The sequence below is a fragment of the Natator depressus genome, chromosome 3, assembly GCF_965152275.1.
Source record: "Natator depressus isolate rNatDep1 chromosome 3, rNatDep2.hap1, whole genome shotgun sequence".
NCBI lineage: Eukaryota > Metazoa > Chordata > Testudines > Cheloniidae > Natator > Natator depressus.
In genome coordinates this window covers 162,841,343-162,854,456 of record NC_134236.1, presented here as the reverse complement: position 1 = coordinate 162,854,456, position 13,114 = coordinate 162,841,343, and the positions used below count along the sequence as shown (strand labels likewise).

At 41.4% G+C, this 13,114-nt stretch overlaps 1 protein-coding gene across 1 annotated transcript in view; it reads right to left on the bottom strand.

The window, feature by feature from the left end:
- The window catches only part of SLC30A10 (solute carrier family 30 member 10), a 30,951-nt gene extending 18,675 nt beyond the window's left edge, over window positions 1–12,276 (bottom strand). The window contains exon 1 of the mRNA XM_074949244.1: window positions 11,826–12,276. Within this exon, the coding sequence (XP_074805345.1) occupies window positions 11,826–12,276 (451 nt within the window). The remainder of the gene's footprint in view (window positions 1–11,825) is intronic.
- Between the last annotated feature and the right edge of the window lie 838 nt (window positions 12,277–13,114).

Here is a 13,114-nt window from a genome sequence, read left to right as displayed (position 1 = left end):
CTTACCTTTTTTGGACCAGCTTTACTTATCAGTGGTTGACAGGCTCTTCAAAATCCATCTTGTCTGCCTTAAGATTCAGGGTCAGATCTGCAGTTAGTGTCAATGAGCATGGCTTCATTGCCATCACTGGAGCTTCACCAGTTTACCTCAACGGAGGATCTGGCCTTGTTTCTGGATAACTGTTTACATGAAAAACTCATCACAACTCATGGGCTTTGGAAGAATTTGCTGAGGACTGTTTAGCATATTATTTCAGATAAAGGAACTGATTAAAGTGCCTCTGAAGGACAAAATTCAGCAGTGATAACTGATAAGCACCAAACATTGCTTTCAAGACTCATCTTTTCTCTCTTTAATTTTTTTTTATTATTGTTGTTGTAATTATCTTAAACTAATAAAAATCTACCACAGCAAATCTGAATATAACTGTGCATTTTAGCCTAGATTGGGCTGACTCTTTGTTATATGCATGCACACTTCCCTATGATTGCATAGGAGCAATTGAGAGCTGAATATGGCCTTTCATTAATAATTACGTCTGTTAGCAAACATGTAGCTAGGGGCTGAACAGTATTATGCAAAATCCATTAGCACAGTGCACAAGGATCCATGAGAGTCAGGCGGTTGGTGAACTCAACGGACACTTTCTTGTTGACAACTATCTGTCTATAGAGAAATTTAACCAGAGCACTTGGCATATGCATCATTTACTATCTTTCAAGTGGTTAGCACTTCTCAGAAAAAAACAGTTAATAGCCATCCACATGGTGAGCACATCTGTAAAATGGGAATAAGGACGCTGACCTCCTTTATAAAGCTCTGTAAGACTTATGGATGAAAAGCACTATATAAGAGGTAAGTATGATTGATTATTATTCTGCTTCAGAGTGTGTGTTTGTGTGGGGGGTGAGAAAAATAGCTGTCACAGTCTTATGTACACAATTCTGGTTAACTTTATTTTGGGACACTGCCAATGACACATTGAGACTACATCAAGTGGGTGGGCCAGTCTTGCCCATGCACTCCAAAAATGGGCCCTAACTTTTGAGGAGAAAGGCAGGATTTTTGCCCCCTTCAGAAAGCGTACAAAGCTTTTCAGCTCTGTTTTTCAGAATTGGAGAGCTACTTTTTGAGGAGAACAACCGGAACTATTTCACTGTAAGAACTCTGGACTCTAGGTTAAGGCTGAGGAGCCCTCAAATGACTCTAGAAAAAGACTGGAAGCACTGATAGCATGAAAAATGTGATGATGAATGCAGAAAGAAAAGATGATGTGAAAGAAATGGAAACTACTTCGTCCATATACAGCAACCTAGAAATAGGAAAGTTTGGGGTCCCCATTTAAAAAAAAAATCTAGGCCATTTTTGGCCATCCCCAATTACAATTATAAGATGATGTGAATTGCCACAGGAAAACAATGTATTGGTTTATCAGTCCATCTTGATTAGTCTTTGTGACTACTAATAGCTCTGTGCAATTTATCTTGTGTGTGTCACTTATTGGTACACTGGCTGTTGTGTGTTAGTAATATGGATTTGGGTCAGACTTTAGGTTTTTCTTTCATCATACTCTCAAGGCAATTGAGAGAAATTGACACGGAGGCTTTCCTTGGCCTCTATAATTTCCTTCTTTCATAATACCTGATTTAAAAATTCTCTGCATGCTCTGTTCGCCCCTTGATAAGCATATGTAAACACCCTACCCAATAGTGTTAATAGATATTACATATATATATCAAAAGCCAGGAACAGACACTTTAATCATCAAGTCTCACTCTCTCTTTGTCAAATCTCAGTTTTAACAAATTGAGAGTACAAACAGCACCTTGTTTTTAATTGGGTCTTCTGAGAGCAACTGTGATACAAATAATAAAAAACAAAGAATAAGAAAGAGAGCAGACAATGTTTCTCCAGGCCCACACGGTTGTTCTGTTTTGCTTGTAACAGTTGGAAATATCTGTAGTGATTGTAGAAAGTGGGCCATTGCTGCTATAATGCATGATTGCTACAGCTTATAGCTGGTGGTCTTTTACACTCACTAAAAATTTCTCCAGGCCATCAAGCTGGTGCAAGTGTGTTTGTAAGCCAGTGAGTACACACAATGAACATTTTCCCCCTTTTTTAAATGTAGATTAATTTAGTGCTCATGAAAATCTCTGTATTAACAATCCTAGAGCCTGAAAGCCTCCCTATTCACTGAACAGATACAAGAACAGAGAGCGGCAGTACAAGTTCTCCACACAGTCTTCTTAATATGCTTCGACTCTGACCTGGAAAGTAACAGCTTCACTGCTGAGACCATCACAAAGGATGCAAATTAGTGCCAGTTGTGTTGTGGATACCAGGCAGGTAGGAACCAGGGTGAGACCACCAATTCATGTCACATACACCAAACAGCTACTTCATCACTGAAAGCTCTTTGGGGCAGGTTTTGTGTGTTCTTATGACAAGTGTGGAACATGCCTAGTATAATAGGGCCCGACGACTAATTTGGTTCTCTAAGGCACTACTACAAAATAAATTAATTACCACCACCAATTTGGGCTTCAGTTTTGAGCTGGAAGCGGGAGGTTCTCTACTTGCTGTGTGACTTCAGGCAAGTCAATTTCCCTAGGCCAGTTTCCCCATCTGGAAAAAATTGGGAAAATGAGTACCTGTTTTGTGAAGTACTTTGAGCTCTATGGATGAAATGGCTTTGTAAGTGCATGGTATTATAACTTAATTCCCTGACTCAGTTAGTCTCCCTCAGATTTTTCTTGTCAAATACCAAACCTTATGGAAAATCCTGGTTCCATGAAAGTCAGTGGGAGTTTTCCAAAAATAAAACTCAGCAGCAGGTCCACTTGCTCTGGCAATTGTTTTTCTGCATCTGTTAAGTTGTGCATGTGTGATCTCAAATGGGACAGCACACAGCATTGGAATGTATGTCAGCCATATAGTTATTTTTTTATTTTAAAATGCCACAATCATGGCAGAAGCAATGTGTGTATAAAAAAACATTAATCTGCTCTGAATTATTTGTATCAATCATAAAACCTTCCCACCGACCCAACCTGTTAGAGCACTACCATTAGCACACCCCTCAGCCTAACCTCCTCTGCAAAGGCCTGGAAAAATAGGTAAGCCTTGCAGTATGCCTTAAATTCAACAAAGTCAGGTTCTGTTGGCCAAGGAAAAGCACAGTATGTATTCCATTTGGCCTCTGGCTCGCATGCCATCTCCTATCTCATATGGAGGTTTCTAGTGCATTGTGAGTTTTCTCCATCATCTAAGAAGTGTACACACAGCACCAAAACTGTACTCGCTGAAGTGTATGGACCCTCCACCACATGGCTGTAACTACAAAATGCATGTTTTCATATTCTAGTTAATGAATTGTTGCTCATTCTAAGGTGGTCATAATGTCCATCCACTGATTAGATTTGCCCCTTCAGTCCCAGACATTTTATAAACAGCTCTGTATCAGATTTTGTTGTCTTTTCCACCAAAACAAAAAACAGTCGAAGTACATGAAGGAAGACAGGAAAAATGCTTTCTCCAATTCAATATTTATTGTTTTTCTTGAGTCATACATAGTGGAACACAGTAATTCTCTGTAACACAGTGAGTCCACCAAGTCAGCTCCAGTGCACTGGTTCTCCAGGGAAAGCTGCTTAGTCACACAGAAGTAAATAGTTACATATATCTTGCTAGACATACAAGAATAATCTGAAAAAATTGTGCAATAAAGCAAGCTCCTATATTATTAAATATTATAGGTGGGTCGGATAATACTGCCTATTAAGGTTGCCTGACACTTCCCACTATAAGTTACTGTTTTCAGTTGCTTATGACTTTGCCAAACTAAATATATTTTTCAAAGGCTGATAACTTGGCCAAATATGGGCAGATTTTCATGGGAATGGCAAAAGACATCCCTGACATGAAGCCCCCAGGGGTGTTTGTGAAGCACTCAGATACTGTAGTGATTTACCGCATAGGAATGCCCATGAGGGCAGTAATAATTCTGGCTTTCAAGCATGCTTTGAATAGTATGCAGTAAATAAAGCTTGGGACCACACAATGAGGATAAAATAGCTGCTCATGCACTGAGCACTGTCCATACTGTGCACTGAATGAGGCAGGGGTCCTGTGGAGAAAATGGAATGTGGACCATGTAATTAAAGACCATCATGATACATCTCCACAAGGGGGCCAAATTAAGGTTCCCCTGTAACTGTACTATTGGTATTCCCTAACTTTTGAGTGCTTGGCCTCACAATCTTAATGTTCCTTTAACACACCGTTCAAACACATGCAGAGACTTGGTCCTGCACAAAACAGTTTACAAAACTAGCCTCAACACTTTTTTTTTTCCTTAAAAACACATCATACTCTTACAATATATATTATAGAAGCCATAGGTGTTTATACAATATGCCTCTCACTCCTTTAACAAGGCCACAATATCAGTTTTATCACAGAAAATGAAGCATACATACACAGGAACCATGCAAACAACATTTCCTTATCAGCGCTTAACAAACAAACATGCTTGACCTCTCATGTTAGATCACTTGTTAGAGTTAACAGGTGTCTGGTTTTCGCCCAGTTCCAGTCAAAAAGGGACCCTGGCAGTTCCAGTCAGTACCACTGACCAGGCTGTTAAAAGTCCAATTAGCGGGGCTGGAAGGGTCTCTACTCGGCTCCGTGCAGCTCCTGGAAGTGGTGACATGTCCCTGTGGCTCTGAGGCACAGGGGCAGCCAGGGAGGCTCCGCACACTGCCCCCGCCGCCACCTGACCACTCGCCAACCCTCAGCTGCAGCCCGGAGCCCCCTCCCACACCCAAACTCCCTCCTAGAGCTCACACCCTGCACTCCTTCCTGCACCCCAACCCCGTGCCCCACCCCTGAGCCCCTTTCTCCACCCAATCTCCCTCCCAGAGCCCGCACCCCACACCACCTTCCACACCCCAACACTCTGCCCCAGCTTGGAACCCCCTCCCACACCCCAACTCCCTCCCAGAGCCTGCACCCCACACCCCTGCCCCAGCTCTGAGCCCCCTCCCGTACCCCATACCCCTGCCCCAGCCCAGAGCCTCCTCCTGCACCCTAACCCCCTCATTTCTGTTCCCTTCCTAGAACCCGCACCCCCATCCCAGAGCCTGTACCCCTTCCCACACCCCAACCCCCTGTCTCAGCCCAGAGCTCCCTCCCATACTTTGAACCCCTCAGCTAAACCTCCCAGCCCGGAGCCCCCTTCTGCACCCTAAACCCCTCATCCCCAGCCCCACCTCAGAGCCAACACCCCCAGCCAAAGTCCTCCCGCCCTCCAACCCCCTGCCCCAGCCTGGTGAAAATGAGCGAGTGGGGGGGGGGGGGGAAGAGCGAGCAACAGAGGAAGGAGGGGATGGAGTGAGCGGGGGCAGGGCCTCAGAGAAGGGGTGGGGCAGGGATAGGGCCTCAGAGAAGGGGCAGGGAAAGGGTGTTCGGTTTTGTGCGAGTAGAAAGTTGGCAACCCTATCACTTGTACCTCAGCCAAGTCTATCAAGGTAAGAAATAAATCTCTTCCCCGAACACCACCAGACCCACAAGTGACCAAAGAAAGTTAATTTTGGAGGTTCAGAACCATTGCACCCTTTTTACATGCTTAGGCCTCTCCTAGAACAGCAGAAAGCAGAGGCTATGTGTGAACTTTTAAGATAAGAGATCAGAAGGATGGTGGCCTGTCTTAAGAAGTGTCTTCTTCTATTGTTCTTGAGAACAATATTACTGGTAAATTGAGAGAATTTACCAGCAATATTATCATGTTTTGAGTCTCAATGGGCTTGATCTTGCAAGTAAGCTCTTTCAGTGGCATTTTTGCCAGTAGGGACTGAAGGATCAGGCTTATTATATGAAATACATATATATATTTTGACATCTGAATCTCTGAAATATTTGTGCATAGCTGATTTACCTACCACTAAATTTATATTTCTTACTAAAAGCAGCATGGTTACTAATTGAAAAAAGGCCAACTAGTCAGTGCAACTAATGGTGAGTACCCCCTTCCTAGATAAAGAGTCTTAAAAGGTCCCCAGCTGATTCCCCCCAACTCATTTTTTATTAAGAGATGATGGTGGAAAATAAAAATGAAAACCAAATGAACTGAAACATATTTTGTGGTTCAGCCTCATTCAGTAACACCATAGGTCATCACCACAGAAACCATTGTGCTGTAAAAAACCCAACAACCCTAGATTATGGTATTGCTGTCCACCTTCAGAGCTACAAATATAAATAAACCTAAATGGAATATAGCAAGTACTGGGAATGAGCCAACTATATTCAACACAACACAGAAATATAGGTCTTATTCCAATACTGACTGGTCCATGAACATGAACTCCCACCAAAGCACATGGGAGTTAGCAAGTGGAACAATGGCAGGACTGGGTAATCAGCAATGTTAAAATATAAGAAATACCCTAAAAGGGTTTGAGGAAACTACCAAGTCTATTTTTGTATGTCTGAGAACAGCCTGGGCTTCTTAAAGTGCAGTTCTACTCTGAAAAGTGACTATATAACAATGACACCTTTCCATAACCGAGTTGTTCCTTTGTCTATTCAGAATCAGATTTGGTGATGTTTTTTTAAATGTTTGTTAGGCCTGCAGAGCAAAGCCAGCTAAGAGAGAAAACTGAATACTATTCCTTTTGTGCCTCAACAGGATTATACATGAAATTCCATTCTGTGATTTGTCAGTACTCAGACATGGGTGCAGGAACAATTTGTATAGTGGGGTACTGAAAGCCATTGAACCAAACTGCAAGCCCTGTATATGATGGAAACCACTTCAAAGCAGGGGGTGCAGGAGCACCCCCAGCACCTATGTTCATTGACATAAATGGATTGCCAAGGTGTTAGAGGGTACAATATGAAGACATTTGGGTAGCATGAGCATAACTCAAGGGCCTTATTTGTCCTCTATTACACAAGAAAGAGTCTATCTTCTACTTATAAAATGACCACATTTAATATAGAAAACTATCAAGAGAGATATGGAACTCCCATGTATTCATTATATATAGATATAGATAGATTTTATACATATACACTGGCACTTTTCAGAGTAGAACTCCATTTAAAAATAAGCATCTTTAATTCTTTTAGTTTAATCAAAATAGGATCCTATGTATTTATTCTTAGAGAAAATAAGTTTGAATTTTTCAGCGAGGCTATGAACCTGCAAAAGGCAGAAGAAAAGGGATGAAAGATAAAACAGACAGTTTTCAGAGTAGCAGCCATGTTAGTCTGTATCCACAAAAAGAAAAGGAGGACTTGTGGCACCTTAGAGACTAACAAATTTATTTGAGCATAAGCTTTCGTGAGCTACAGCTCACTTCATCGGATGCATTCAGTGGAAGATACAGTGGGGAGATTTATATACACAGAGAACATGAAACAATGGGTGTTACCATACACACTGCAGAAAGAAAAGTAGCCCCCTCCCATCAAAAGAGAGTGATCAGGTAAGGTGAGCTATTACCAGCAGGAGAGCTGAGGGGGGTGCGGGGGGGGAGAACCTTTTGTAGTGATAATCAAGGTGGGCAATTTCCAGCAATTGACAAGAATGTCTGAGGAACAGCCTGGGGGTGGGTAAACATGGGGAAATGACGACAGGTTTCAGAGTAGCAGCCGTGTTCGTCTGCATTCGCAAAAAGAAAAGGAGTACTTGTGGCACCTTAGAGACTAACAAATTTATTTGAGCATAAGCTTTCATGAGCTACAGCTCACTTCATCAGATGAAGTGAGCTGTAGCTCACGAAAGCTTATGCTCAAATAAATTTGTTAGTCTCTAAGGTGCCACAAGTACTCCTTTTCTTCATGGGGAAATATTTTTACTTTGTGTAATGACCCATCCACTCCCAGTCTTTATTTCAAGCCTAAGTTAATTGTAACCAGTTTGCAAATTAATTCCAATTCACCAGACCACACCATACGATCCATTATCTACAGCCAAGCTCTACGATACAACCGCATTTGCTCCAACCCCTCAGACAGAGACAAACACCTACAAGAGCTCTATCAAGCGTTCTTACAACTACAATACCCACCTGCTGAAGTGAAGAAACAGATTGACAGAGCCAGAAGAATACCCAGAAGTTACCTACTACAGGACGGGCCCACCAAAGAAAATAGCAGAACGCCACTAGCCAGCACCTTCAGCCCCCAACTAAAACCTCTCCAACGCATCATCAAGGATCTACAACCTATCCTGAAGGACGATCCATCGCTCTCGCAGATCTTGGGAGACAGACCAGTCCTTGCTTACAGACAGCCCCCCAACCTGAAGCAAATACTCACCAGCATGCACACACCACACAACAGAACCACAAACCCAGGAACCTAACCTTGCAACAAAGCCCGTTGCCAACTGTGTCCACATATCTATTCAGGGGACACCATCATAGGGCCTAATCACATCAGCCACACTATCAGAGACTCGTTCACCTGCACATCTACCAATGTGATATATGCCATCATGTGCCAGCAATGCCCCTCTGCCATGTACATTGGCCAAACTGGACAGTCTCTACGTAAAAGAATAAATGGACACAAATCAGACATCGAGAATTATAACATTCAAAAACCAGTCGGAGAACACTTCAATCTCTTTGGTCACTCGATTAGAGCTAAAAGTGGCAATTCTTCAACAAAAAAAACTTCAAAAACATACTCCAACGAGAGACTGCTGAATTGGAATTAATTTGCAAACTGGATTCAATTAAGTTAGGCTTGAATAAAGACTGGGAGTGGATGGGTCATTACACAAAGTAAAACTATTTCCCCATGTTTATTCCCCCCCTCCCCCGCTGTTCCTCAGACGTTCTTGTCAACTGCTGGAAATGGCCCACCTTGATTATCACTGCAACAGGTTCCCTTCCCCCCCCACTCTCCTGCTGGTAATAGCTCACCTTACCTGATCACTGTCCTTACAGTGTGTATGGTAACACCCATTGTTTCACGTTCTCTGTGTATATAAATCTCCCCACTGTATTTTCCACTGAATGCATCCGATGAAGTGAGCTGTAGCTCACGAAAGCTTATGCTCAAATAAATTTGTTAGTCTCTAAGGTGCCACAAGTCCTCCTTTTCTGAAAACAGACAGTGGTTCTCAGTATAAATTGTAACATATCATCTTGTTTTTGAAAAAGATTTGCGTCTGTGTTATTCCAAGAACCACTGCCATGTTATAGAAAACAGAAAAACAAAAACAGACCATTTACAAATTTTGCCTACAGTACATGGACCAAATTCAGACCCAGCTTAAGCCACTGAAATCCCACTGAAGTCAATGGGAGTTACACTGTATTTCCCAGAGTTGAATTTGGCCCTATGTTTTTATTTGAAGGAATGGCGAGCAGTGGATCGTCTTTTCCAACTTAAGCATTTTATAAAAACCAGTACCTTTGACTGAGATTTCAAAAAAGTTTACTGGGGGATTTAGCCACACAGCTCCCTTTAATTTCAATGTGAAGCCAAGTCCCCTACTTCTTTTTGAAAATATCTGCCTTCAATTTTAATCACTTATCTGTTGCTCATTATTCACCTGAAGTCATTGTGCTCTGCTTGGGATGACAGTCATTCCTGAAAAAAAACTATTATGCCATCACAAATTTAGGACTAGAATTTCTGGTGCAGAACAAGCAGCAGAATCTGATGGAGCCCTAAAGTAACAAAGCTGGTGTTAAATATCCCTGCAAATTCAAATTAAGCATGTATGGAGACTATCTGGCTAGCAGAGGCTCAAATTGTCATAGTTGTGAATGCAAATGAATAATATGCACCAGTAAGTGTGTGCGCAGAATTTGAGAGAGTTGGGCCAGAATTCTTTTACAAAAGTGACTAGGAGACATCAGTGGGTCTTTAGCAATGAACCGAAATAACCTGCACATCAACTGGAAACACACAAAAGATTAAGAATGCAAATAAATATACAATAGAAAACATCAGTTTCTAGCACAGAAAGCTGAAATGGGAAATAATAATGGTGTTAACTGAAACCTTTGGGCCAAATTCAGTCTGTGTCTATCCCTTTAATGTTTAGTGCCTGGACTTTTAGATGAGTATCTCTGATGACAATTTATATGCAGCGAGGGATGCATAATAAGTCTTTGTCTACACTAGGAAAGAAACTGTTAGAGTCCCAATCTATAAGCATGATACTAACAGTTGTGGACAAACCATGCTATAAACAAGATTTATTCTTGCATTCGTAGACGGAAATAACAAATGTGTGAAACCAAAGCATGATTTCTCTATATTTAGACAAGTTTAAAACATATCTCCCTTGCATAATTTTTGGATCCCCCCCTCCCATGCCAATCCATAGAGTCAGCTATGATTTTAGCCACAACCGTGTTACACGACTGTTTTCACAGGGTTTTTGGGGGGTAGGAGTGGGTAAGAGGTGACAGTGTAGATGGGACCTTATAATAAAGATTTCAACAGCACTTGTCTGTTTCTTTAAAGCCAACATCTTACCTCATCTAGAACATGGTTTATAAAACCAGTTGCTTTATCCCACTGTGTATTTCAGCTTTCTCCCCAAGATGATGATCGATCAATGCAGAATTTCTATCAAATGTATATTCCCCCTCTCATTTTAATAATTTTATTTTTAAAGGGGGGGATCTTGCCACCTTTAGTCAAATAGAATAGATTAGCTGCTCTAAAAAATTAAGAGCAAATGAGGGAAAATTCTCTTTTAAACATTAAAAAAATCTTCTAAGAAAATAAATGAAAATACGGTAGCTCCTCTGTGCCACTTTGTCAAAAACACCTTCTGTAAGTTCTTTGCCGAGCGTGGTGAATGGTTTGCGCCAGGTGTACTATCATGCTGACCAACATTGTCTCATTGTTTCTTTTCACTCTGTCTGTTCATCTGTTTTCTCTTCTCTAATACAGTACTAAGACTGTAAGCTCTTTGGAGCAAGAACAGTTGTTTCGTTCTGTGTTTGCGCAGCACCTAGGACTCCATGGTACTACTCTTGGTAATCACAATGTAAACAGAACGTTCATTGGGAGGAGAGAGATTTAAATAGAAAATCCATATTTCTTTCCCAATTTGTCAATCTGTAAATCATGCATCTTACTAGCTCTTTTTGAGTCTCCTAAACTCACTACATCTGCTATAACAAACAGCACCTCTGCAGTAAGCTCTGGTAAAACAAATTGCAGACTTTTTAAAAACATCTTTCTTTAAACGATTTAATAAATTGGTAGGCTTAGAATTCTCCTCTTGCCATTAGTCAGTTCTTTATCTTGGCTTACAAACCCTAAACACTTCTCAGATGTGTCTTGGACAAAAACTATTACAGCTTTGTTGCAGTATTTACAATTATCCCTGCTTGCTCACTGGTGATAACCTCAGAGATGCTGAGCATTCACAGTTCTCAATTAAGCCAAGGGGTGATCAGCATCTCTCAAGCACTGACTTTCTGATAAATCTGGACAATTCATTTCTCAATAGGACAATGATAGACCCCGATTCCAATTTGGCAACACAGAAAAAAGAGAATTTTCCCCACTTGCTCATTGCTTGATGGCTTACCAAAGGTCAGCTACATCATTGGGACACCATTTACTTCAGACATGTATTAGGAAGCAAATGTGGCGATAGAAGCCTTGTAAAATAAGCATGAATATCTATCTACTCCCCACCATTACCAAAATTATTGTGAAAAAATTATTTTACTTGCTCATCACAAAGAAATAGCAAGTGGTCACCAGGCTAATTGTCAAATAGTGCTTTGGAAGGCTGGTTTTGGACAGTCTAGAAAGTTCATTAGCTTATTTACCTGTTTCAATGTCTTCTTGGACAACAGATGCCTCACAGTAACAGCAGTCCATAAAGACAACATAGTTTAGCACATTGAAGAATAGACCTACAAGTCCAACAATGAGGACAATCAGTGCCTCTTCGGTCTTCTGTGGATTGAGATACCTCTTAATTGCCTCAATGAGGATGCTGAACATCAGAACAGTGGCAAAGATGGAATTGCCAAAGGCACCTACCACATCTGCCCGGGAGAAGCCAAACGTGCTCTTCTTGTGCCACCTGATGCGGCTGAACCGGACGCTGAGTAAACCAATAACCATGGAGATGAAGTGAGATAGGACGGCAAAAGCATCAGAAGCTAGAGACAGGGAATTACCAATGTATGCTACTGATATCTCCACCACAAAAAGCACAAGGCTCACAACGCACATTAAGATGAGCCGGCTGCTTCTTCCTGAGTAACGTCCCATTTCTGTACTCTCTCTTATCCTGTGGTTAGTCTGGTCTCTACAAGCAGCAGCAGAAGAGTTCGCGGCTACAGCTCTGCAACTCCTCCTTTTACCTCAGTGCTACTCACGTTTGGAAGTCACTTTTATAAGATGCACTAAAACAATAAAATCAGTTTAAAGGGCAGTTTAGCAACAGCTGATCATGTGACAGCTGCTGTAATGCTCTATCTCCACTCTTCTAATATGCCACTCTATGGGGATTGTTTTCATTTATTACAAATAAAATGAGGGGAAGACACACACCAGACTGAACCCCAATACCAAGAGCATCTTTAGTTAGCTGCCACCACCAGTATCATAGCTTTCAAGCATGAGGGAGGCCCAAATATAGGACCACAAGAACCATTGGTGGAGCAGAAAGCTTTACATGATGAGATGCACCTATATTAGAAAGGTGATAGAAAATTTGTTTATTATTAAGCCATTCCTGTTAGCAACCATTTATAGTATTATCCATGTGTCTGTGGAATACAGGTAATTTGAGGTCTGTAGTGTGGGACAGCTAAATACAGTTTGTTATGAACAGAGTGAAAATGCCATGCCAGAGAGCTGTTAGAGATGAAGACATTCTCCAAAAGCCAAGTTTTCACAAAGGCCTTAGTTGAGCCCCGATTTTTGCATACACCCATTTCAAGGATTAACACCTGCATGTGCAGATGGGAAATTCTACCAATTACATGCACAGGTATTAATCCTCAAAAACTGTGTACTTGGAGGCCATTTCCTACAGGTTTGGCCCCCAAATGTGCAAGCTGAGTATTAATAGAATCCAGAATTGTATGCACTGGGAGTTATTTTC